We start from the raw sequence: 26,101 nt of genomic DNA, 5'->3' as shown, positions 1-26,101 counted from the left end.
GACGTCGAACGTGAGTAAAACACTCCAGCGGCTGTGTGTCAAAACCCAGCGAGCTGCCTAGCTAGACTGCATTCATGCACAACCCAGCTAATGCGCGGGATGCCCAAATATGCCGTATATTTAGGCAGCTCGATTTGAAATACACCAATATCTGCCAAACACCAGCTAAATGTTAGACATTAATGCATTTCTTCTATGTCCATATGACCTGTCCATACACTAATGTGGACGGTTTAATATATTACGAGAACCAGGATATAAATCTTTACGTAGAGATTTAAATTTAAATATAACCTTTACATTTGGTACCGTTTGAGATATTCAGAATTGTTTTAAAAAAGGGCATGGATTTTTGGAACTGTTGCCCTGTCTTTTAGAAGTTTGTGGCAGAATTTAGAGCAAAGTCATGAAAAAAAATTGTCTTATAGGATTCCATACAATTGACTAAGTCTGCATTAAAGGGGTCATATGATGCTGTGAGCTTGTAACACTCCAAAGAGAAAGGAAAAATTTAAATCGCATCATATGACCCCTTTAAAGAAAATTGTTGTGTTTATACACATTAACTGTTATAGTTTCCTGCAGTACTATGCTGGCACTCAACATGCTTTTTTTTACTACTGGATTTATGGTTGTTTTGTCATGTTTGGAGTTGACTGTCTGTGTTTTGTATGCTATGTTTATGTCTGTGCATATTTACAGTAAATGGCTGTTCATAACAGCCTTTTGAGATAGTATGATGCTGGAAAATATTTTAAAGACCTGATTATGTTTCAGTTGTAAACTATTATAAACATTCTGTTTAAAACTCCTTGATACAACAAAACTGAAAAATTTGAAAAATTGAAAAATATTTTAATCTCTGAATTGATTAGTGGTAGTATATGTCTTTACTTGGAATATTCTTGAACATTTTTTTTTTCAATATAAAGGTACAAGTTCCCAACTAAATAGAAAACAAATAATCATAGTGATGATGATTTCAAATGAGCAAATTCAAAGTATGTGTTTTTCTGGCAAACTCAACCCATGACATCATGCTCTGCCAGTTGAACTACAGGAACACTCAATATGATCCCCATGTTTGTCCAGGTGAACATTTTCAGGAACAAAGGGTTATTGGCCTGTATTCATAAAATTACAGTATGATGTTATTGTTTAACTAAGATTTCTGGGGACTGATTTGTTTTGTTTCTGTCACAACAGTTTAAATAAGGAACTACGATGTGGATTGAATTTATAAAGGATGTGAGAATATATTATAACATTTTATGAATGTCATCTGTACACCAAGACAACAATACTCACCATACAAAATGCAACAATGGTGATAATACTATTTTTAGATTAAAATTAAAAAAACTAAGCAATACATCAGTGTAATTTATTCATGCTGCAATGCATGCTGGATGCCATCAAAGTACAATTTTACTATTGAAATAGAGGATGATGTTGTTTGTTTACAGTAATACAAGTATTGTATCTTGCTGATGCTAAGATGAGTTTTAGGAAACGTGCTGCTTCAGGTGGCGATGTGGTTAATGGAGATTTGTTTTTTCTGACTTCAGTGCATCAAGTGGCAGAGAAGATAGAGGCTCTGGGTCAATTTGTCATGAAGACTAGGAGAACCCTAAAAGGACATGGAAATAAAGTGCTGTGCATGGACTGGTGCCGGGACAAGAGAAGAATCGTCAGCTCCTCTCAGGTAACAGGACATATCATCACAGTACCTAACCACTGTTTGAATGTGTACATTTACATTTAGTCATTTAGCAGATGCTTTTATCCAAAGCGACTTACAAATTAGGACAATGGAAGCAATCAAAATCAACAAAAGAGCAATGATACACAAGTGCTATAACAAGTCTCAGTTAGCTTAGCGCAGTACACGTAGCAAGTTTTTTTGTATGATATAATAAATAAAAAGAAAACAGATAGAATAGAAAAAGAATAGAGCAAGCTAGTGTTAGAGGCCTTTTTTGCTTTTGTTAATTGTATAATAAATAAAAAGAAAATAAATAGATAGAATACAAAAAGAATAGAGAAGCTAGTGTTAGTTTTTTTTTTTTTTTTAAGAAAACAAGCAGTTAGTAAATGAATAGAGTGCAAGTCTAAAAGGGGCAAGTTTTTTTTTAAAGAATAGAATTAGAATAGAGAGTGTAATAGAGAGAGATAAAAATGGAAGAGATGTGTTTTTAGCCGATTCTTAAAGATGGCTAAGGATTCAGCTGCTCGGATTGAGTTGGGCAGGTCATTCCACCAGGAGGGAACATTTAATTTAAAAGTCTGTGAAAGTGATTTTGTGCTTCTTTAGGATGGCACAATAAAGCGATGTTCACTTGCAGAAAGCAAGCTTCTACAGGGCATATAAGTCTGAAGTAATGAATTTAGGTAAAGAGGTACAGAGCCAGTGGTGGCAATTTTGTAGGCAAACATCAATGCCTTGAATTTTATGCGAACAGCTATTGGTAGCCAGTGCAAATTGATAAGCAGAGGTTTGACGTGAATTATTTTCGGCTCATTAAAAATTAATCTTGCTGCTGTATTCTGGATTAATTGTAAAGGTTTGATAGCACTGCACATGCACAACCTATCTGATAGGTAAGACTCAAACCACTGGAGTGCGGTTCCTGATATGCCCTTTGCCAATAGGGTTGACAGGAGGATCTGGTGATTAACCTTGTCAAAAGCAGCGGACGATATTAATAATGTGATGTGTTGTCTGAAAGAGTTAGAAGCTGCAGTATATCAGTTATCCACAATCTTTATAATATTTAATGAGTGACGCCTTTGTGTTCCTTCACAACAAGGCAAAAAGTCAGTATCCAAAACCTCTCTGTTGCTCTCTGGTGGAATGAGCTGCCAATCTCCACCTGAACTGGGAAGACAATCACATCTTCAAAAAGCATTTGAAAACACACCTATTCCACAAGCACTTAAACACCCCACATTCTTAAACCAATGCACTAACACACACACACACACACCCTCCCCTTTACGTTTCTTCTCTTCTCTAGCTTGCTTCTTAATCTAGTTGTCTAATAAACCTGTCATTGGCTATTACGAATTTTGTTGGCCCCTTGACGAATTGCTTTGTTCCTCATATTTGTAAGTCACTTTAAATAGAAATGTCTGCTAAATGAATTTCTTTAAAAAAAATAAAAAATACTGAAACATTGAATCTCTCCTATAGGATGGAAAAGTCATTGTGTGGGATGCATATACAACCAATAAGGTAAATCTTTCTATCTGTGTCACACAGTATTCTTGGGTGATGTTTTGCAGTGCTAGAGCTGTTCAAAATAATAATCTGCATGTTTTATAGTTGTAATGCACTCTAATGGAAACCCAGGGTATTAGTGCCAAACTAATCTGGCAGCAATATAAACACACACATTAACACATCAGACATGCAGAATCTTTTTCTTGTGTATACAGGACCATTGAAATACTCAGACATATGTGTACATAGTATTTTTTAGTGTTGCATTTTTAGTTTAGCATTCTCATTGGATGTTTTTGATGCGTGGGTTTAATAACATGTATGGAGAAAAGCAGTTTAAATAACAAGTTTTCCTATTTGTGTATGTGGTTTGTTGAAATGAAAAAGAACAAAAACGTAATTTTAGTCATTAATTAGGCATATTTGCACCTGCAATGCGGTTAGTTTAGTTCTTCTATGAAAACCCAGATCTTGATCAATCATCCATTCTTCATTTTCATGTATATTATGTATCAAAATGTAAATTATTTTTTTGTGATGTGCATTATATTTATAGGAGCATGCGGTCACTATGCCCTGCACCTGGGTCATGGCTTGTGCTTATGCCCCTTCTGGCTGTGCTGTGGCTTGTGGGTAAATATCATGAGAGCGTCATAAGCATTATTATTAGTAGTAGTAAGTTTCATAATTTCACTGCTGATCTTAACTAAAATAAAATGTATTATTTGCTGTGCATTTCTGCAAAATGTTAACATTTCTCTTTGTCTTTCATTCAGTGGTTTGGATAATAAATGCTCCGTCTATCCTCTATCTTTGGATAAAAATGAGAACTTGGCAGCTAAAAAGAAATCTGTGGCCATGCACACCAACTATCTGTCTTCCTGCAGCTTCACCAACTCTGACATGCAGGCAGGTGTGTGTGTGTGTGTGTGTGTGTGTGTGTGTGTGTGTGTGTGTGTATACAGGGTTGTTTATGCTTGTGAATGCCTACATTTGGAAAACTCTCACAAATATATTAAAACATGTTAAAAACCAACTTGTTAGGAAATTTGATGTGTTCCTTACTAATTGTAGCTTTTTAAAGTTTATGTGAGAGTTAGGATTAGAGTAAATAATGATATACAAATATCATTATTACCATTGGAGTTATAGCACAAATTAATTTCTATTTGTAATGAGTGGTAATGTCATATTCATTATGAATACATTTATGTTCCACCTTAATTAAAAAAGGTAGTAATTGTTGCTGCTGTAAAGGTTTTACATCTTAATCAATAGCTCTTTACAAAAATGTGTTCGGTTATATACGTTTTTTTTTGGTTGTGTAAAATTGAGTGCTAAACACACTATTTTTGCATTGGCATCAGACCCTGTGTGAGGTTGCATTCATGTAATTTTACATAGACTGTATATATTAGTTCATTTATTTACTTTAAATCACACCAACACTACAGTCACAGCCCTAAAAATGAAGGAACATTTTTTTTTTGGAGCTGCAGTGCACTATGTGCTGAGATGGTCAAATTATATTAATTCTAATCAGTGTGTCTGTGGCAGTGATGGGTCTGTAATGATTTAGCTGATATTTATAGAACATAAGCACATTTCTCATAGCAAAAATCACAGCAATCCCCTGAAATTCCCCTGATGTGATTTCTGCTTTTAAAAATAACCTTGTCATGGATCAGTAAGAAAAGCTTTTTTTATTGCTTTTTCAGCATGGGTTCTGTGATTTGGTCTGTTCAGTGAGTGTAACAGTCATTTGGAATAATTAATTCTAAAAATAATCACTACAGCTTTCCGTTGGGTTTGTGTTTGTGTTTGTCGTGAGTGTTTTGAAAAAAATGGTTGGGGTTTTCTCTCTCTGCATCGTCTCACATCACGGATTGTTCCTCTTTCGTGATTATGTTCCTGTCAGTGACAACAGAGATAATAAAAAGACGAAGTGAAATATTTTGTTTTCGTCAAGACAGGGGATTCAGTACATCTATTTATAGAAGAGTAGAAAGTGAAAATTCTGCGGCTTCCAGTGATTATGATTTTTTTTAGGGTTTACACGCCCAAACTGATTTAAAGGGATAGTTCACATAAAATTTAACATTGTGTCATCTACTCAACCTGATGCGTTTTTTTTTATTTTTTTTTTATGTAGTTTCTTTAGGACAGTTGAGGAAACAACAAATATTGTATTGCTGCATGTGTTTGTGGTCCTGACATAATGGTAATAATCAATACCTCCACTAGAGGGTGATACGGGTGTTTTATATATACTTTTATAAGCCTACTTTTTTCAGGTCATTACAAAATGTCAGGAAGAATTTAAAGTGATCTATACTTGCTTATCCATTTATTCAAGGCAGACACAGAAGTGTGTGTGTGTGTGTGTTGCAGATTCTGACATCAAGTGGTGATGGGACATGTGCGTTATGGGATGTTGAAAGTGGGCAGCTGCTGCAGAGTTTCCATGGTCACTCAGCTGATGTTCTTTCATTGAACCTCGCACCCTCTGAAACAGGAAACACCTTTGTATCAGGGGTCAGATCCTCAAAACACCATCAACGAATATACTGTTTTACAAACACATCCCAACCGCCACTCACATAACACATGTGAGATTACAATCATTACAGCAGAATCAGTGAAATACTCATTTCAGTTTATAAAGATGAAAGAAAGCACTGGATATAAATAATCATTTCTAAATGGCCATCATTAACGTTAGAAGTCATGTGGATTGATTTTACATGTTAGGACGTTGTTCAGTCACAATGTCAGTTTGGGTAATCTGTAGCTATTTTTAGGACATCATTCTCCTGAGATTCACCCTTTTGTGTGTGTGTTGTTCTGCCAGTCTCTAAAGTGCTGTGTGTGTGTTTCAGGGCTGTGATAAGAAGGCTAATGTGTGGGACATGCGCTCGGGACAGAATGTTCAGTCCTTTGAAACGCATGAGTCTGACATCAACTGTGTGAAGTGAGTGACCCGCAGCCTGGCACTTTCTGATAATGCTCTTAAGCTATGTTCACATCATAGTTCTTTCCCTCACTGCATAACATTGTGAACAGCAAAAATCACATTGAATCTGATATTTTTTAATCTGATCTTGGCCACTTTATCATGTGGAAATAAATCGGAGAAATATCAGACTTTGTTCACAATCTGACTTCACTGTAAACAGTCGGGTTGGACGTATTTTTATCTATCAACATTTATCATAATTTCTTATTTGGCATGAAAAAGCAAAAAGACAACAAAAGCAGCCATTAGTTTTATAACATTTATATACATATTAATATATATAGATAATATAATAGATTATATACTGTATATTTACACTACTGGTCAAAAATTTGGAATAGGGCTGTCAAATCGATTAATCACAATTAATTGCATCCAAAATAAAAGTTTGTGTTTACATAATTTATGAGTACTGTGTATATGTATATGTATTTATATACATACAAACACATACATGTATATATTTAAGAAATATTTACGTGTGTGTGTGTGTATATATATATATATAAACAAACACATACTTTTATTTTGGATGGAATTCATCGCAATTAATCGATTTGACAGCCCTAGTTTGGAATAATTAAGTTTTTGAAAGAAGTCTGTTATGTTCACCAACGCTACATTTATTTGATCAAAATAGTAATATTGTGAAATATTATTGCAATTTAAAATAACAGATTTTTTAAATAATATTTTGCAAAAAGTAATTTATTCCTGTGATGGCAAAGCTGAATTTTCAGCAGCCATTACTTTAGTCTTCAGTGCCACATTATCCTTCAGAAATCATTCTAAAATGCTGATTTAGTGTTAAAGAATTGTTATTGTTATCATTGGTGAAAATGATTGTGCTGCCTAATATTTTTGTGGAAAACGTGATATATTATCATTCAAACAATTGGGGTAAGTAAAACTTAAAAAAAAGAAAAAGAAATAGTAAATACTTCTATTCAGAAGTGAAATTGATCAAATTCATGAATTTGGCCAAAAGTGACAGTAAAGAAAATGTTACAAAATATATATTTTTCCAATAAATGCTGTTCATTGAACAAAAAACAACAGCAAAAACTTTTTTTTTCAACAACAACAACAATAATAATAATAATAATAATTAATAATAATGTGAGTGCAAAGACTGTTGGAGTACTGCATATAAGCAACAAACACACAAGTATTATCTGAAGTGTGAGACTGTGAGGGAAAGTTATTATTTAACTATTCAGATTTGTATTGTGTTCAGTGTTTGGTGCATTTCTCTACTTTAGACACAGTATGTGGTCATCCAAGAAATGCACCCATATGTGTATTAAATGTTTAAATTTAAAACCATTGGCACTAGTTGGCCTCTGCTGCTATAACAGCTTCCACTCATCGGTGAATAATTTCCCATCATGCCTGTGGGGATTCACTTTCACACAGAGCATCAGCAAGGTCAGGCACTGATGTTGGAATATGAGTTTTGACTTGCAGTTTCCATTTCAATTCACACCAAAGGTGTTCATTTGGGTTCATGTCTGGGTTTTATGCAAACCTGTTCTTCCACATCAGGTTCAGTGAAGCATTTCTAAATGGGCCTTTCAGGGGTACAGTCAGTGTCATGACAAAACAAGAAATATCCCAATTATACCTAAATTGCTTATATTGGGAGATTGTATGCCTGTATGCTTGATTTGAAGTACCTTTTTACGAATGTTCAAAACTGAAATAGCCAAACCTGTTTATTGGAATAGGGTGCTACATAATTTTTGCCATGTAAGCACAGCATATACTTCAGTGATAAAATGATAAAAGCTCATGTGACCAACCTCACAAACCAAAAACTTTCAGGAAAGCGTTAGAATTGGGAATCTGTAGTGTGAACATAGTCATAGTGTTGTCTATGTGTTTTAAAGGGTAGTTCACCCAAAAATTAAACTATTCCAAACCCGTAAGACCTTCGTTCATCTTCAAACACAAAAATAAGATATTTTTTATGAAATCTGAGAGCTTTCTGGCCCTGTATAGTTTAACTGATACATTCAAGGCCCAGAAAGGTAGTAAGGATATCGTTAAAAAAGTTCATATTACATCAGTGATTCAGGGTCAGAAAGCTTTCGAATTTCATCAAAAATATCTTAATTTGTGTTCAGAAGATGAACAAAGGTCTTACGGGTTTGGAATGACATGAGGGTGAGTAATTAATGACAGAATTTTTATTTTTAGGTGAACTATCCCTTTAACTGTCAATGGAAATTTTAATCTTCTATATGAATGCAGGTATTACCCTAGTGGAGATGCTTTTGCAACTGGATCTGATGATGCTACGGTAAGTTTTTCTACATTACAACACACCAGTTACCCCATATCACTTCAAAACAATCAATTGGCTTCTCAAAGATTACAAAGGATTGACAGAAAGATTCACAATCAATAGTGTAAAACCTGTTACCCTGTGTCCACTGATTAATACTCCTCCTCCAAACACACCTACACACACACCCTCTTTAACCAGACTGAAATTAATGGCTTGATAATTGGTTAATTATACACAATGATCTTTTGATGATTTGATGATATTTTAATAATGTTGATCAAATTAGGTTAAGAGATACTCAGTTGACTGATTATGTGCAAGAGTGTATTAGAATAGATGTTTGTGTATTTAGGAGTTAGTAAGTCTGCTGTTTAGCAGGCTAATCTTCATTTTTGGTGTTACCAAATGTACTCATTATTCCAGGTCAAGGTCCATGCAATGTGTCCTTGTTTTCAAATCAGATCATGTCACCTGTTAGTCAGCCAATGATCGCTGAGACTCGATGAATGAGACTCTGTAAGGTCACACTGATCTCACTGTGAACTTTTGTGTTGTTTCAGTGTCGCCTGTATGACCTGCGAGCTGACCGCGAGGTTGCCATCTACTCCAAAGAGAGTATCATATTTGGAGCCTCTAGTGTGGACTTTTCCCTCAGTGGTAAGAAAGTGGACACAGGCCCTTAAAGCAGAGTGTTCACCTAAAAATAAAAATAAAAATGTATATGAGTAAATGTAATAATTTATCCAAAATCATTCATTCACCTTCATGCCATTCCAATTATCTTTGTTTTTTCACTGAACACAAAAGGAGAATGCCCCAGGTGTTCTTTTTCATATTTTGAAACTGAATGAGGACTGTACCATAAAAGCACCAGCCACAAAAGTATCATAAATTTGCTCCATATGCTCCATATGTCTGCTATATTTCAAGCCTGTATGACATCTTTGTTTGATTTGTTTGAAAAAAACAGAATTTAAGCTTACAATTTATTTTGATGGTCCCCTTTAGACATTCTGTTGACTGTAAGTACCTTTAAATCTACATGTCAACTAACTCGCATTATAGTATTAGTAGGGTATTAGACTCTTAGGGTTACTAGAATAAGCTGACGTGTACTTGCAAAGTTACTTATGGTCAACAATGTGTATAAAGGTACCATCAAAATAAAGTGTTACCAAATGTACTCATTATTCACTGGAAATCTTTACATCAGCTGCTCAACATCAACATCAATTTACATCAACTCTCAAGTCTCAACTGAGTGATTGTACCTTCAAATATGACATATTATAAGGATAGTTGACCCAAAAATCTAAATGTTGTCATAATTTACTCAACCCCATGTTGTTCCAAGCCTGTATTACTTTCTTTCTTTCTGTGGAACACAAAAGAATATGAAAATTCAATGAAAGTTAATGGGGTCTTTTGTTGTTTTGGACCCCACTGACTTTTCATTGTATAGGCAAAAACAGCTGAAACATTCTTCAAAATATCTGTTCCACAGAAAAAAGAAAGTCATACAGGAAGTTATACATGGTAAACTATCCCTTCAAAAACCTCTCATGCCAGATTTGATATCAAACATCCATCTTTTTTGACTGTATCGTCATTAATGTCAAACATGATGTGACATGTTTTTTGCGTCATATCTCAATGTATAAGAATGACATTTGAGGACTGTTTTAATTTTGATCTAATTCTTACACGAAATCAATAATATTGCTCTAGAAGACTTATAGAATGTATGTGTCATGAAGCCTAACTGATTCGTTTATGTGCTTTTTGAAGCTTGAAATCCATTTTATTTTCATTGCATTCCAAAGAGCTAGATTTCTCTTTATGTTTTAAGAGAATAAAGTCACATTGGTTTGAAACAGCATGAGGGTGAGTAAATGATGACATTGTTTGGTAAATTATTTCTTCTACTGAGCATTGATCATCATGTTGCTCTGACATCTCACTTACATGTGATACACTGACTCTCATACACTGCTCTAGGTTTTTACTTGGGCTTTTTACGGTGCCTTGCGAAAGTATTCATACCCCTTCATTTTTTTTCACGGTTTATGTTGCTGCCTTATGTTAAACTGCTTTAAATTACTTTTTTTCCCACATCAATCTACACGCCATACACCATATTGACAAAGCAAAAACAGAAATGTCACAACTTCATAAATTTATTAAAAAAAAAAGAAAACTGAAATAAGTAGCCTACATTGCATAAGTATTCATACCCTTAACTAACCATTTAGCTGAAGCACCTTTACAGTCTCAAGTCTTTTTTGTTTCATGCAACAAGCTTTGCTCATCAGCATTTGGCAATTATCTGCCATTCTTCTCCTCACCTCTTCACCTCTCAAGCTCTTTCAGGTTGGATGGGAGCAGATGCACATTTTCAGGTTTCTCCAGAAATATTTGATTGGGTTCAATCCCAGGCTGTGGCTGGGCCACTCAAGGACATTCACAGACTGTTGTCTATGATCGACTCTTGCTGTGTGCTTAGGGTCATTGTCCTGTTGGAAGGTGAACCTTCTGCCCAGTCTGAGCTTCTGAATGCTCTGGACTAGGTCTTCATTAAGGCTAATCTCAATATTTTGGTGCATTGAGCTTGTCTTCTATTCTGATGAGTCCCTCAGTCCCTAACGCTGAAAAACAGCCCCACAGCACGAGACTGCTTTACATTTGGGATGGTACTCTACAGGTGATGAGCAGTGCCTGGTTTCCTTCAAACATGATGTTTGGAATTGAGGTTCATCAGACCAGATAATCTTGTTTCTCACAGTCTGATATTCCTTTAACGTGCTTTTTTTGTGTGTGCAAATTCCAAGTGCGTTTTCATGTGTCTTCACTGAAGAAAGGATTGAGTCTTGCCACAACACCATAAAGCCCAGATCGGTGGAGTGTTGCAGTGATGTTTGCAGGAGGCCAGCTCTAGGAAGAGTCCTGGTTGTTTCAAACTTCTTCCATTAAGGGTAACAGACACTACATGCTTCTGTGAACCTTCAATGAAGCAGATTTTTTTTCCTGAACTCTTCTCCAAATGTGTGGCTTGATGCAAACCTGTTTCTGAGCTCTACAGGCAGTTCTTTTGACCTCAGGGCTACTACATGCTTCTGTGAACCTTCAATGAAGCTTCAGCTCTTCTCCAGATGTGTGGCTTGACGCAAACCTGTTTCTGAGCTCTACAGGCAGTTTTTTTTGACTTCAGGGCTTGGTTTTTGCTCTGATATGCATTATCAGCTGTTAGACCTTTTATTAAGACGTGTATGCCTTTCCAAACATACCCATTCAATTGAATTTGCCACAGGTTAACTTCACTCGAGTGTAATAACATCTACAAGCAATACAAATGCTCCTGAGCCAAATTTCAGCTGGTCCAGATAAGGGTGTGAATACTTATGCAATGGGATCGTTTAAGTTTTTTAATTTTAATACATTTGCAAAGATGTTAAAAACCTGTTTTTTTGCTTTACCATTATAGTGTATGGAGTGTATACTGATGTTGGAAAAAAGTCATTTAAAGCAGTTAAAGATAAGGCACCAACATAACAAAACGTGAAAAAAATGAAGGGGCATGAATACATTAGCAAGGCACTGTATAAGTGCACTGACTATATAGGGCGCTTAAGTCCTTATTTTAGTACACAGGACACATGGTTAATACTGACGGATATCTGCTCTAATGAAACCCAGGGTTTCCAAGGAATGTTACTCAACAGAGTCAAATGAGAGAACAGACTATTACCTCAGCTGTGACACCAACACTTGCTAGGATAGCATGTGTCTAACATGTGTCTCATTAGGGAATGTAGACTTATGACCGTTATATTGCTCAAGAAGAGTATAAAGATGTACTGTAGTCTTCAAAAACACGTAACATGCAGAAGTTATAATAGAAGGCTTGAATATGAGTTATGTGATCATTTACTCACCCTCATGTTGTTCCAAACCTGTATGACTTTTGTGGAACCCAAAAGGAGAAGTTTAGCAGAATCTTTTTTCCATGCAATAAAAGGGGATTGACAGTGGCAAGCTATAAAAATAATAAACAAAGTCCGTAAAAGTACCACAAAAACCCAAGCCTTAAGAACCTAAATCTTCAATCTAGCTTTCAAATGACAAAAAGGAGTGATTAAAAGAAAATTAAAAATGTCTGTGGATTTATACTGAACAATATTTCACTATATATGTAATTAAATACACAAAAGACAATTAAAAGACAAAATAGATATTTCCACTCCACTGCCACTAGAGGGAGAGCAAACCTTGAACTGAATTGAGCTTGAGAACGGCACTATTTTTTCCCTATAGCTGAATCAAATTTGTTTAGGAATTGACTAACTTTTCACTGTTATTGAACTCTGAACGTTGAGACATTGACAGTTATTGAACTGAAATAAATCAACATTGAACTGTCTTGAACTGCCAAATAATTGCCTTCTGTAGAGCTGACTTTAACTCATTTCATAATTAATGAACTTTGCACTGTTGTTGAACTGAACTAAATGAATTTTGATCTGACTTGATCAGCTCTACTAACTACAGAGCTGCTTTAATAACTGAATTGAGTTTGCTTCATAACTGATCAATTTTGCTACATTGTTATTGAGCTAAATTGAATCAACATTAAACTAATTGAGACAGTATTATCTTCTGTAGAGCTGCCTTAGAGCCGAAATTGGACTGAATTTGGCAACATTTCTGTTATATTCCTGTTTATTCATATGAAGCTTCTTTGACAATCTGTATTGTATAAAGTAAATGTGACTTGACTTATACTAAACAACATTTTTCCCTTGTTTCCTATACTGTTTTTTTCTTCTTCCACAGGCCGATTGCTGTTTGCAGGATATAATGACTACACCATTAACGTCTGGGATGTCCTGAAAGGTACCAGAGTGGCAATTCTCTTTGGCCACGAAAATCGGGTCAGCACCGTCAGAGTGTCCCCTGATGGGACCGCGTTCTGCTCAGGATCATGGGACAGCACTTTGCGGGTGAGTGTCCGCTTCAGGTTCTCTGGGGAAAGTGACTTACGTAATATACTGTATAGCATGGTTTTGCTCTTTACTGGCATCAGGGACTATAGATGGTAGGGACTGGCAGCGGTTATAGGTGTTTTACACCATCCTGTGATGTCTGTCCCTTGAGAGCAGTAGGGGAATTACGCAACATTGGTTATAGTTTCCCCGTGGTCTTTTCTGTCTAAACTTCATAAGGTGTAAAGAATAGAAACTTCTTTGTTCCTCTTTTGTGAATTATCATACGCTGTGGTGATCATCTTGGTTTGAACTGAACTATTTTATCTCATTTCTTTGTTGCAGATCTGGGCTTGAAGAGTTCTTCTGCACCAGTGTGAGAAGATATTTGTACTTTGGCTTCTCAGTATCACAGCACACAGTGGGACTTATCTAGAGATCCTGACTTTTTTATTATCTTAGCACAATTCTCTTTTCCTTGGCTTCTCACCAAAATATATATATACATATATAATAATGATATATAAAATACACTATTTGAAAAGGATTGCCGTTCAAGTATTAGTTTGTAATATTTTTTTTTAAATTAAAAACGTAAATGTTTTAATATAATTATCTATACTTTTGTAGGTATATTTTATGGTAATGATTTAAAGAGAATTGATTTCAGTAGGCCTACTTGTGCATTTGGTCTAAATCAAGTACGTATATATCTAGAAGTCTGAAATTTACTTTCATGAATGAGTTTTGCTTGCACTAGAATTTCAAAAAAATATAGCTATAAGTGTTTAAAGTACGTGTTTTTTCATATCAAGTGTAATATAATCAGCATTTAGTAATCACAATTAGCTGATTGATTTGTTTGTCCACATCAGTATTGTTAGCAGTTTCCTGAAAATATACACTATATGTTTACTATTGTTCGGTGTTTATAAAATATTGCCACTGTATTCGGGAGAATTAAAAGTATTTTCCTGTTTTTGTGTTTGTATGTGTGTTTGAGTGTTTATACCGTGTGATAAACGAGTTAAAAACTGAAATGTAAACACACACTTAAAAAATTAAAATAAATAAATAAATATTCATCAAAACATAATTGGAAAATATTCAAATGTGAGTTTTACTGAGATTTTTTACGCAAGTTACAATTCTTCGGGAATCAATGAAGATTATTACATTTTATTACATTTTATAGTGTCGTAATACTGAAAACAGAAAATCATCGTGGATCAGAAATATTGAATGGAAAGTACAATGCGAAAGGAAAGCGTCCTGACGCGAGAGGCGTGGCTGAGTAAGGAAAGGGGCGTGGCGTGCTTTACGTTGATAAAGCGTGTGCAATAGGGTGGAGTGACGGAGCGTCTCCTATGACATCTGACTGCTGTTTGCGCAACTGTCGGTGGAGAGCGCAGTCTGACATCGCTGGGAGGGTGAGCTGCTTTATTATTTTCACTGTTATAGAGAGAAATGCTAAATTACATTATGCAATGCCTTTCAGAATCAGACTTAATTGAAATGTATTGAGAAAAACGTTCTGTTGGCTCGCTTCTTTGTGTTCTCGTGCGAAATGGCGTAGCCGGCTTTGTGTTTCACAGTGTTGCGTGCGCTGCCTTTCATTTCCCAATGCTGTGTTTTTATCAAATTCAGCGCATTCATATGGATTCTGTGTTAATACTAGCGGCAAACGTGACGTAAGCAGGTTTACGGTGGACGTTGTTGAATCAGAATGTGATTTTTTTTCATATAAGGCCCGAACCCAGACAAACAGCCGCTGACTGTAACAGCCGTTATTATGAATCATTTAGCCATTTATGAACTCACCTGCGTTCTGTTAATGCTGCATAGACGCATGAACGCAAGCGCTTGCTTGAATTAACCTGTAATGACATACAACTGAAATGAAATGAAATGAGTTATTAATAAAACTGTGGTAAATAGGTTTTAGCCATAACTAACGTCACAACAAGAAATGATACAAAATGAAAACATTATGAAAACTTGTTACCCTGAATGATAAGCACAATATACATAGTAGTACATGGTATTAATTATGATTTGACAGCAGTGACAATAGCTGCAGCAACTGTAACATTTTGGTGGAAATTGTTTACCATGGTAATTTTTTGCAAGGGATGTTTACATCAAACCATTAAAGGGTAGTTGACAAATAACACTGCACAAATAAAAATGATAATAATAATTAATTTAAAAATGATCGGTTAAAACTTTTTAAACTTTTTAAGTAAAAAAAACAACTTTTTACGTTTTTTTAAAAACTATTTTTGATGTTATTTCATATAATAATTTTTTTAAATACTGTAGAGTGACAAATAAATGTTAAACATTCACATATTCCCTAGTCTCTTAACTAAGATAGGCTGCATAAATGATACTTAAACGGGTCATATGATGCTGCTAAAAAGAACATTATTTTGTGTATTTGGTGTAATGAAATGTGTTTATGCGGTTTAAGGTTCAAAAAACACATTATTTTTCACATACTGTACATTGTTGTTTCTCCTCTATGCCCCGCCTTTTTGAAACGCGTCGATTTTTACAAAGCTCATCGGTCTGAAAAAGCGAGGTGTGCTCTGATTGGCCAGCTATCCAGTGCGTTGTGATTGGCCGAATTCCTCAAGCGTGTGACGGAAATGTTACGTCCCTTACCATATTGTGATGCCTGCGGCAACCACATGTGACGACCCCGGGCTGGACTCCGCTTCGTCCACGGTGAAAGCCGATCCAGCGATCGACAGCGCGAAGTTGAAGTATTTCCTCAGCAACCAGCGCAGATCAGCTCCAGGCATGACAAAGCGATATCGTCCTCTTTTGGAAGGCCAAACAAAGTAGTTTCGCGTTCACAACGAAGCACACAGCGCCTTCACGACATGGCGGCGGCGGTAACAATACTACAGCGAGAATAAAAGTTACACCTTCTTTCTTTGTATGAACATTTGGGCGGTGTTATACAAATCTTCCCAGATAGTGACGTAGGTATGCGGGGGCGTGTTAGAACGAGCCGTTTTAGGTAGGCGTGGCTGACTCTTAACTTTTATAAAGAATATCTCTTTGGATTTCTCTTTACTAACGCTTGAGGAATTCGGCCAATCAAAACGCACTGGATAGCTGGCCAATCAGAGCACACCTCGCTTTTTCAGACCGATGAGCTTTGTAAAAATCGACGTGTTTCAGAAAGGCGGGGCATAGAGGAGAATCCAAAGAGATTTTTAGTCTTTGCAACTTTACAGATCTTCCTTATGCACCAAGAGCTTGTAACACTCCAAAGAGAAAGGAAAAATTGAAATCGCATCATATGACCCCTTTAAACAAGAATTAAATAAAATGCTGATTGTGGGTGAATTATAAGTCAGGACATTGCCACCCATAAATTCAGCATGCTTGATGTTCATGTCCAAGTGATGGACATGTGATAAACAAAATTTCTAATATATATTAAAAAAACTGTCTAATGTATTATGACCCTGCCTTTTTTTTTTTTTTAGAAAATGTCCTGTTGGTTGAGGGAACAGACTTTGTTGCTGGCAGAAGATTACATCAGCTTCTGCAGCGGGATCCAACAGACTCCTCCCAGCGAGTCAGCAGAGGCCATGAGATACCTGGCCAAAGAGATGGAGCAGCAGCACAGAACCAAATTCCGATCCCTCTCCCAGGAGTTCCTGGACACCTGCGGATCAGATCCCAGCAAGTGTCTGCAGAGCGTCATGAGGGAACTGGTGGGAGATGGGAAACTGAACTGGGGGAGGGTGGTCTCCATCTTTACTTTCACTGGAGTGCTGGCTAGTGAGCTCCTGTCCAGAGGAGAGAATTCCAAGTGCTCCCGGAGACTGGCCGAGACCATCGCTGACTACCTTGGAGGGGAAAAACAGGACTGGCTGGTGGAAAACGGAGGCTGGGTAAGCATTAGCTGTGTAGACTGGGGCAGAGGCCTTTATGCTGGTAAATGATGGTTTTAAAGCCATAATATTTTTGTTTGTGCAGTAGAGCGTTGACGTGTAGGTAGTAGGAAGACCCTGTGTAGTTGTCAAGTTTCAACTTTTAGCGAGGCATTTAGTGAGGGGTTTTTTCTACATCAGTTCTGGTTTAATTTGAGACTGCGTGGGTGCTTAAAGTGCATCGTTTGATCTTTCATTTGTGCTCTCAGAAACCTAGCCTATTTTCTACCGTGTTTGATACCACAATCTCTTTGAGCTTTTCCTACCTGTATACTTCAATATGCACATTGTAAACTGTAATTGGAAGGTGCTGCAGTGATATGATGGTCTAGTTTTTGGAGTAGTGCAGTGTAGGCTATACCTTCTTGTGGCCATCCTGTTTTTGTCAATTAGAGAGTGACACAAGCCAAAGAATCCTGGGAATGCTTTTGGGGAAGCAGAACTGCTCTATAAACACTTTTAAACAGGCTCTCAAATGTCTCACCAAGGACTTTTTTCTGTGTGGGCGTTCAGTTCTTCAGACTCCCAGGCGCACTGACCTATGAAAGCAATACTAGTTCCAACTTTAAATACCCTCAATAACCCCAGGAGATGTTGTTTATTTATGCAGACTGATATCTGCTGTAATTACACACATGATTCTGAGGAACATGTTAGTCAACACAGTCAAATGCAAATGGGTTAGCCGTAGGGTGGTTTAACACAGAAATGTTCGGTTTTAAAGATCATGTCTAATGAATGCACTTTCTATAGCTTAAAAAAAGACCATTCTCTTAATGTTTTTGTAGTAAAGGTGCAATCACATTGTTTTTTGTCAATAGTGTAGCAATGCAAGGAGCACAGTCACTTTCAAATCAAGCAAATTTCTGTTGGTTAATGTGGCAAATTTGCATGACCAGCTTGAACTTGTTGCAAAATGTTTTTGCCCTCACAGAAAATTCCCGATTGTGTCCCGATTGCGATTCAGTTGTCCTATTGAAATGACTTGATTTTGCCTGTGAAAATTCATTAAACAATGGTAAATGTGACTAGCTACAACTAGTTAAATTACAACAGTTAAATGATAAGAGAAATCCATTACACATCACCAGACAGAAGTCTGTTATCTCACCAGAAGATCAAGAATTTTCATTTCATGCCAACTTTATAAGAGTAATTGAGCTGCAAAATCTCACATATATGAATTTTCACAAACCTTCTGCTCTTTTCCATAGAATTATATAGGGACCAATTTGTCAAGCTTTAAAAAGGTGCCATAAAACTAGTCTATACATCTTTTGTTCATCATATTTCAGGTCTGAAGCTATATAAAATCACTAATATACAAGAAGTAATAGTGTTTGCCATTTTAGACGTGCCTTATTTGAATGCAGAGGAATAAGCTTTGGCAGAGAGGAAGATTTTAAGCAAATAACGACTTAAATGTCAGTCTGTTCCTCACAGAAAGCTTTTGTATGACTTCAGAAGACTTGGAGTATCATGCACAAGTCATATGGAATACATTGTACACTCTCTTCCACTTTTGTTCTATGGAAAAGAGTACCTGTTGCACTTCTTCTTTTGTGTTCCCCAATGGAAAGTCACACAGATTTCGAATGTCATGAGGGCGAGTCTACTCTTTTTAAACGTCACTAGTGATGTCATAGTGAAGTCTTAAAATCATAAATGTGCTGGCTTCAGGAAAACAGCAGCTTGTATTTGCATGAATGAAGAGTTTGAGAGGCCTGGTCCCTTTCTGTCTCTCTTCCCTATTTTTTCTTTCTCTTTTATTTGGCAGCTGTTGAAAGCAGAGCCGAAGGCCACTCAGCCATTTACTCTATTGTGTTTACCATACGGTTGATCTCCATGCATCACTCAGAGTTTGTGCAGCATATGAATGTGAGCTAGTGCACCTGGACTCGCTCTGACCAGTACAGCAGGTGTCTGTCTGAAGACAGCTGCTCAGGCTGACTCTTCAAGCCTTCTGCTGTTTGTTCGGGTCCTTAGGCAGTTACAAACAGCAGTTACATAGGTCTGTGCTTTTGCCTTCTGCTTCTGAAACTGTCATATCTACATTTAACCCATGAAATATCAGTTAGCTTCCGAAACTGGCATACTACGTCACAGAAAGACCAGAGTAGAGCCCAGAGTAATGTCAGAGTAGAGGGGTGAACACTGAGGAGGAAGCCGTCTAAAGGGTGTTGCAGGCTAGATTCGAACCCGTGTCTCTCACATGAGCACTAAAACTTAAAGGGATCATGACATTACTTTATATACTTTAATATGTTCCTTGAGGTTCACTTATAATGTTAATAAAGATTTTTTTCCACACACACACAAAATATTTACTTTTTGGCTGAAATGGTCCCTTATAAGGAGGAGGCAGCTTCTTTAAGGCTTACCAGTAAGTGATTGGCTAAAATCATCAACACCCATTTACGGACAAAGCTTTATGAAATTGTTTAGTTATAGTTTGCGATGCAGCGGCTGTCAGATCTAATACGGTTGGCTGCTGCTTCTTTTAACAGAAGTTTATTTGCGAACTGTCCATTACACTGTGCCTTGTTTACAAAAACAATCTGCAGTCAAATGCTCTGAACAAACTTAAAATCTTTTGACGTGATCCAAGATGCCGTGTATTAACAATCCACTATCCGCTTATTCCTGACACTGGGATCCTTCTGAAGGCTGTACAGAGAGAAAAAACGAGCAGTTTTAATAGGACATGTCAAAGTGAGAGTTCCTTTACTCTTCCATTTGTCCTGTTGTCGGGAGTGCATGGATTATGTCAGAAACATTCGGCCAAAGCAGTATACAGTATGCTGTTTTGTTAGGCAGCTCACTAGATTTTGAAACTGAGTAAATGAGTATCAAACATGTGCATTATCCACTACTCCACAGCTCTGAGGAATATTTAATTTGAAATATTGTTAAAGATGTATGTGCCGCTCCTCCTGAGAGCAGGTTTATGTAATACTCTCATATGTTCCGAGTGAGTAAGCGCAGGCTGTGCTATTATGTAATATATCTGCATATTGTTGACATTTTAGCTACTTTGTCTAATGAGGTCCAACATACTGATCTAACTGTATCATATGGGTGTGGGAAGCAAAATGTGAATCTCATCCTGATCTGTCCTGTCTTTTGTAGGAGGGTTTCTGCAGGTTTTTCCACACCGCAAGACAGCTGAACCAAGAGTCTTCGATGAAGACAGCACTGTTTGCAGCAGCAGGAGTGGGTTTAGCTGGTCTAACCTTTCTCTTAGTACGCTAATGATTTTAGGTTTTCTCGCTCTCTCTCTTTCTCACACACAACACACCTGCTTTCTGTTTTCTGTCAAAACCGTTCTGGTCTTCAGGTTCTTTGCACATGTTTTCCATGTCCACACCTGTAATTACTGCAAACAGTCATTCATGTTGATTGTACACTCTTCACATGGCCTTCAGGAGAAAAGGATGGACGTTCTAAATCTTTGCATATCTAACATGGTGCTTTTTATTTTATAGTTGCTTTTGTCACTTGTTCCTGTGTAAATCATGTTAGTTTAGATAGTATTTACAGTTTGTGAGTTTATTGTTTGTAAAGTTTCTTTCAGTCTGAAAACAAGACACCCACCGATCGCAGTTGTGTCAGAAACCACTGTAACGCATTAGAGACAAAATGCATATATTTTGTAATAACAGAGCGATTCTCTTTGTTAGACCACTTTTTGCCTTGACTAGTGGTTTACATTTGATCATATACACCTTTGGGATGTCTCTCAGTTTCATCCTGGAAATCATTTGTTTTAAAGGTGCTAGCTTGTTTGGTTCCAAACATCTCTGTGATATTTTGCCCATTGTAAGTTTACGTTGTAAATTTATTTATTTACCTCTTAAGTACAAATTATTACTATTTAGGCAATTCCCAACAATTGACAAAACATTATATTTTTGCATTTTTATTTATTAACTTCTTAATAAAATAATTTTCCTGTGAAACAATTTTGTTTTGTTTTTAAGGTTTTATTTTGTATGTAAATGATATAAATGAGAATTTGTTTGTTTCTGATTGCTTCTCTAATATGTAAGTGCCCACATGTTTTGTTGTCCTGAAATTTCAGAGCACAATTCATTTTGCAACGCAAGTATTTGTTGCATAATTGCCACAAGATGCATTATTACAAAGCCCTTGAGATTCTCAGCGTTTCTAATTAGGTGCATAGACAAGTAGTCCACGTAAAGCATACAGGAATAGCACATTATAGGGCTACAAAGGGGCCTTCTGAAACCTACAATTCTAAATTCAGTTAGATTTTACAAACATGCATGATGATGGCCAAATTTTCACTTTCTTGGAGGTATTCTTGGAGGTATCCCCGCCTTGTGGTTCCAAACTTGTTCGATATGAAACAACGCATTTGTTACAATGTTGCGACTAGATGCTTAGCAACAGACAGCCAGTCGTGTACCTCATATTCACATGCTTTTGACAATCACAGAGTGTTGTACTGTATTAACATTTTAGCATTTGAGGGGAAAATGTCAATTGGCGTTAAGAAGAGACTTATTCTTATCTATATAGTCCAAAATTCCTTACAGAGAAAACTTAATAGCACTTGGCAATATATAGGGATGCTACTCAATGCTAGAGCATTCATGTAAATAGGTCACATGCGGTGTTCTTTTAGTTAATGACACTGACACTGCAAATATGCAAATAAAACCGTTAACTGAGGGTCTTGGGAATGTAGAGTCTGAAATGTATAAATACCCAGGAGTAATTGTTAACACCAGGTAAAGTGTGACGCAAGATAACCTGGGACACCATTTACCTGGGGTTTAGAATGACCCAGGCTTAACAATTTGAAAGGTGAAAAACCATTAGCATTTGAAGGATGCACCCCCTGGGAAACAACTATAGAGAGTATGCAATTTCAGACACAGCCGAGTCACCACAGAAATGGAAATGGATATACATCTGAAGTAAGCTATCCCTGAAAACTCTGGAGCAGGTTATGTTCAGAGCATGAGTTGCTATGGCTAATTGCATCCCCTGAAACTTACCTCAGTTTTTGGAACCGAAAGATGAGGTTATCCGTTTACCTATCCATAAACTTGCCCAGGTATGTAGCATGGAATTCCCCCCAGATCAACACTTGTTTACATTGTTTAAACTTGCTACCAGAATAATGGTACCTGAATAGTTAATTACTCCCTCTGAGTACTAAGGTAAAAAGTAAAAATGCAATGCATTGGTCAAGCATTCGTGTCTGCCATTGCATACTTGAGTATGTTTTGTGCATACTTTGGACTTTGAAAAAAAATCCCCTCTTAAACACAAACAAATCTCTTCCACTTAAGGGAAACTGGATACCATTCTGCTGACTATCATATTTCCAAACATGTTGTGCACACAAGCACACATGCTGAGAGAGTCTAATTCTGATGAGTCTTTGGCGTACCAGCTGCAATCATACACAAAATGTTCTGGAAGAGAAGCCAGTGCTGGTGGCAGATGTGAGACAGTCTGGAAGAATGCAGCACTTCAGTGGAAAAAGTTATTGCTCAGATTGCTTGGGAGTCTTAATAGAGTTCTCAGTTAAGTTCAGATCAACCTAGTCTAAGATGTTTCTCCTAAACTTCATTCACATTAAAGAGCCATACAAATTTATGTGGATGTCAGATTATTTGGTCTTTGGAAGAACCAAACATTTGAAAAGAAATGTTTGAGTTCATATTGAGATCTATATTCCTTTGAATTGTAGACTTTGATATCTTGGAAAGCCTGAGCAGAGATAAGACCTTACTGGCATTTCTTCTGAAAGAGACTCATGTGAGATTACTTGAGTTCTTGTTCTTCAGAAGGAGCATCTGGGAAGCAGGAGACTTACACAAACATCACCATATGATCTCCCTACTGTCTAGATCAAGGGAAACATTATTTTATACGAGGCTGTTCAGCGAATGTCAGGAACATTGAGAGCTCATGGTGTACAAAAATGTATCTGCCAACAGAGCAACAAACTGACTACAATCATGCAGAGCCATTGTTACAGCCAAGATTACATGTTTTCCTTTCTCTTTTTCTCTTTTAAACCCAACTGTGTTGGTTTCCAGTACAACTGACTCAGCAGAGCATTCCAGCTGTTCCATTTACCAAATGCTGACAATGCTACAAAATAGAAATACAAAAAACAAATGTTCTCTAACACCGTTTTACCCAAGACCAAGAGCCTCATTTATAAAATGTAGCATAGAAACTGTCATGTGATCTAAGATCATTTCTGAAATGTGTGTATTTCCAAAATATCTGCAGTACTCTGAATCTGCCACAAGGAAAATTAGAGCTTGACATAGCCCTAAGCCCTCCACGTCAAAAAAACATTTTTATAAATCGGAACGTTGGCGTGGATTTCAGCGTATACATACTCTAAGATCAGATCTGTGCATACACACGTTTAACAAATGCGGAAGAGCCCTATATTCATGAATTCGATTGATGTGGCCACGTCCCGCAGAAATTGAATGGCAAGAAAAGGTGAATTGCAATGCAAAGGAATTTTTGATCTTAGTCATTTTGCAACAAACATAAATGTTAATATATTAAAATTATCTCAAATTTGTGGTATGGAAATATGTGGAATTTTGAACAATGGGTCATCGGGATCATCAATACCTCAGATTTTATGTGTATGCGCATGTTTATAGGTAATTGATTTTGAAAATGAAATGCATTTCTTTTTACATTTCTATTTAATTCTTTTATAATTACATTCTGCTCAAGGCATTCTCAATTCATTTCTAAATAGTGCACAGTCCTGTCTAGAATATGTACGATAACTGAATGACTGTCTGTGTCTGTATTTACACAGCTTTACATTATCTCATAGTTTGCATCGATGGACTGAATTTGTCAGTGCTTTGCATGTGCTCTTCCGATTTAGCCTTTATCCCCCACTCAAAGATCTGATGTGGGAACCAGAACAAGGATGTATTTTCTTCATTCACAGATGGTCTAGACTTTTTACATTGCTCTTTGTCTCTGTGGGTCATGTCTGCATTTGCTTAAAGTTTCATCTAAGCTAACACACTGATCTTCAGCTGGAATCCAAGACAGAACCGATGGTAAAGGCATTCAGTATGCTCTATATAGTTATGTGATTTATACCAGCATACTGGAACAAAAACAAAACAAACACATTTGCAGACAGCATGGACAACAAATAAAAAATTTTTGCACACGCTTTCTCCCTCATCATAACATTTGCCTTTATTCAGTTTCTTTTTCATCTTTTCTCATCATGCTTAAAATCATAACATCAGTTTTCTCTTTGAAGTCATTCCACAGATACCTGCATCAAAGTTCTCTTTGAGTTGTGTGTTGTCTTTGATAGTATTGTAAGTAACTGGTTCTGCAAAGACACGTTGGCCCTGAAAACACGCTAGTTTCTGTGTGCGTTATAAAACACAAAGAAAAAGTGGTATGAACTGCTATTGTTTCCCAGCATTCTGATTCCATTCTGGTAATTCAAACCAACACTCACTTCACCCAGAGGAAAGTTATATTGCTCAGAGTATGCTTCTGAAAATGACTAAAACCAACAAAATGAGTCAGGTGTTGACATACAGAAGGGGTCTCCAATCCTGCTCCTGGGGAACTCTTGTCCTGCAGAATTTCTGCTCCAACCCCAATCAAACACACCTGATCCAGGTAATCAAGGTGTTCAGGATTACTTGATAATTACAGGCAGTTGTGATGAGCAGGGTTGGAACTGAAGTCTGCAGGACAGTAGCCCTCCAGGAGCAGGGCTGGAGGTCCCTGACATACAGAGTATGGAGATGTACAATAAATGTGGATAGCAGCTCAGATCATTTGATCATTTTTGGGTGAACTATTCCTTTAAAGGGATCATATGATGCGATTCAATTTTTTCCTTTCTCTTTGAAGTGTTACAAGCTCTTGGTGCATAAAGAAGATCTGTAAAGTTGCAAAGACTAAAGTCTCAAATCCAAAGAGATATTCTTTATAAAAGTTAAGAGTCAGCCACGCCTACCTAAAACGGCTCGTTCTAACACGCCCCCACATGTCAACGTCACGATGTGGGAAGATTTGCATAACGCCGCCCAAATGTTCACGCAAAGAAAGAAGGCGTAACTTTTATTCTAGCTGTTTGTTGCTGCTGCCATGTCGTGAAGACGCTGTGTATTTAGTTGTGAAAGCGAAACTACTTTGTTTGGCCTTCCAAAAGAGGACGATATCCGCTTCGTCATGCCTAGAGCTGATCCGTGCTGGTCGCTGAGGAAATACATCAACTTCGCGCTGTGGATCGCTGGATCGGCTTTCACCGTGGACGAAGCGGAGTCCAGCCCGGGGTCGTGTTTGCCGCAAGCCCACCGGCCGCTCCTTCGTCGAATCTGCCGGCCGCGCCATTCTTAAGCCCGCCCGCCTCCGCTCACTCTAGCCCGCCTTGTGTTTCATTGTGAACGCGAAACTACTTTGTTTGGCCTTCCAAAAATGGACACGACTAGAAATCAGTGATTAAGTTGTATTTACAACACTGTTCCAGAACACTTCAACCCAAATATTCAGATGTGTGCAGCACATTTTATGGAGAACCGTTTCCTGATCCTGGGAGAGTAGACTACAATGCCGACTGTTCTGACTCACAGACTGTAAGTA

The 26,101-nt window shown here is 37.0% G+C and overlaps 2 protein-coding genes across 2 annotated transcripts in view; both read left to right on the top strand.

Annotated features, from left to right (window-relative positions):
• LOC107700591 (guanine nucleotide-binding protein subunit beta-5-like) overlaps window positions 1–14,039 on the top strand; it is a 17,719-nt gene extending 3,680 nt beyond the window's left edge. The window contains exons 4-13 of the mRNA XM_016502310.1: window positions 1,569–1,705; window positions 3,194–3,235; window positions 3,780–3,856; window positions 4,000–4,132; window positions 5,615–5,758; window positions 6,103–6,194; window positions 8,493–8,541; window positions 9,090–9,186; window positions 13,360–13,526; window positions 13,854–14,039. Coding sequence (XP_016357796.1) covers window positions 1,569–1,705; window positions 3,194–3,235; window positions 3,780–3,856; window positions 4,000–4,132; window positions 5,615–5,758; window positions 6,103–6,194; window positions 8,493–8,541; window positions 9,090–9,186; window positions 13,360–13,526; window positions 13,854–13,865 — 950 coding nt within the window. The 3' untranslated portion in view covers window positions 13,866–14,039. The remainder of the gene's footprint in view (window positions 1–1,568; window positions 1,706–3,193; window positions 3,236–3,779; window positions 3,857–3,999; window positions 4,133–5,614; window positions 5,759–6,102; window positions 6,195–8,492; window positions 8,542–9,089; window positions 9,187–13,359; window positions 13,527–13,853) is intronic.
• Window positions 14,040–14,841: 802 nt separating this feature from the next.
• On the top strand, window positions 14,842–21,321 carry LOC107700593 (anti-apoptotic protein NR13-like). Its single transcript, XM_016502312.1, has 3 exons — window positions 14,842–14,938; window positions 17,012–17,422; window positions 20,591–21,321. The coding sequence occupies exons 1-3, from the start codon at window positions 14,876–14,878 to the stop codon at window positions 20,711–20,713; spliced, it is 597 nt and encodes a 198-aa protein (XP_016357798.1). The 5' UTR covers window positions 14,842–14,875; the 3' UTR covers window positions 20,714–21,321.
• The last annotated feature ends 4,780 nt before the right edge of the window (window positions 21,322–26,101 follow it).

The sequence above is a fragment of the Sinocyclocheilus anshuiensis genome, unplaced genomic scaffold, assembly GCF_001515605.1.
Source record: "Sinocyclocheilus anshuiensis isolate Anshui unplaced genomic scaffold, SAMN03320099.WGS_v1.1 scaffold1372, whole genome shotgun sequence".
NCBI lineage: Eukaryota > Metazoa > Chordata > Actinopteri > Cypriniformes > Cyprinidae > Sinocyclocheilus > Sinocyclocheilus anshuiensis.
The sequence above is the reverse complement of the archived record's forward strand: the minus strand, read 5'-3'. Positions and strand labels throughout refer to the sequence as shown.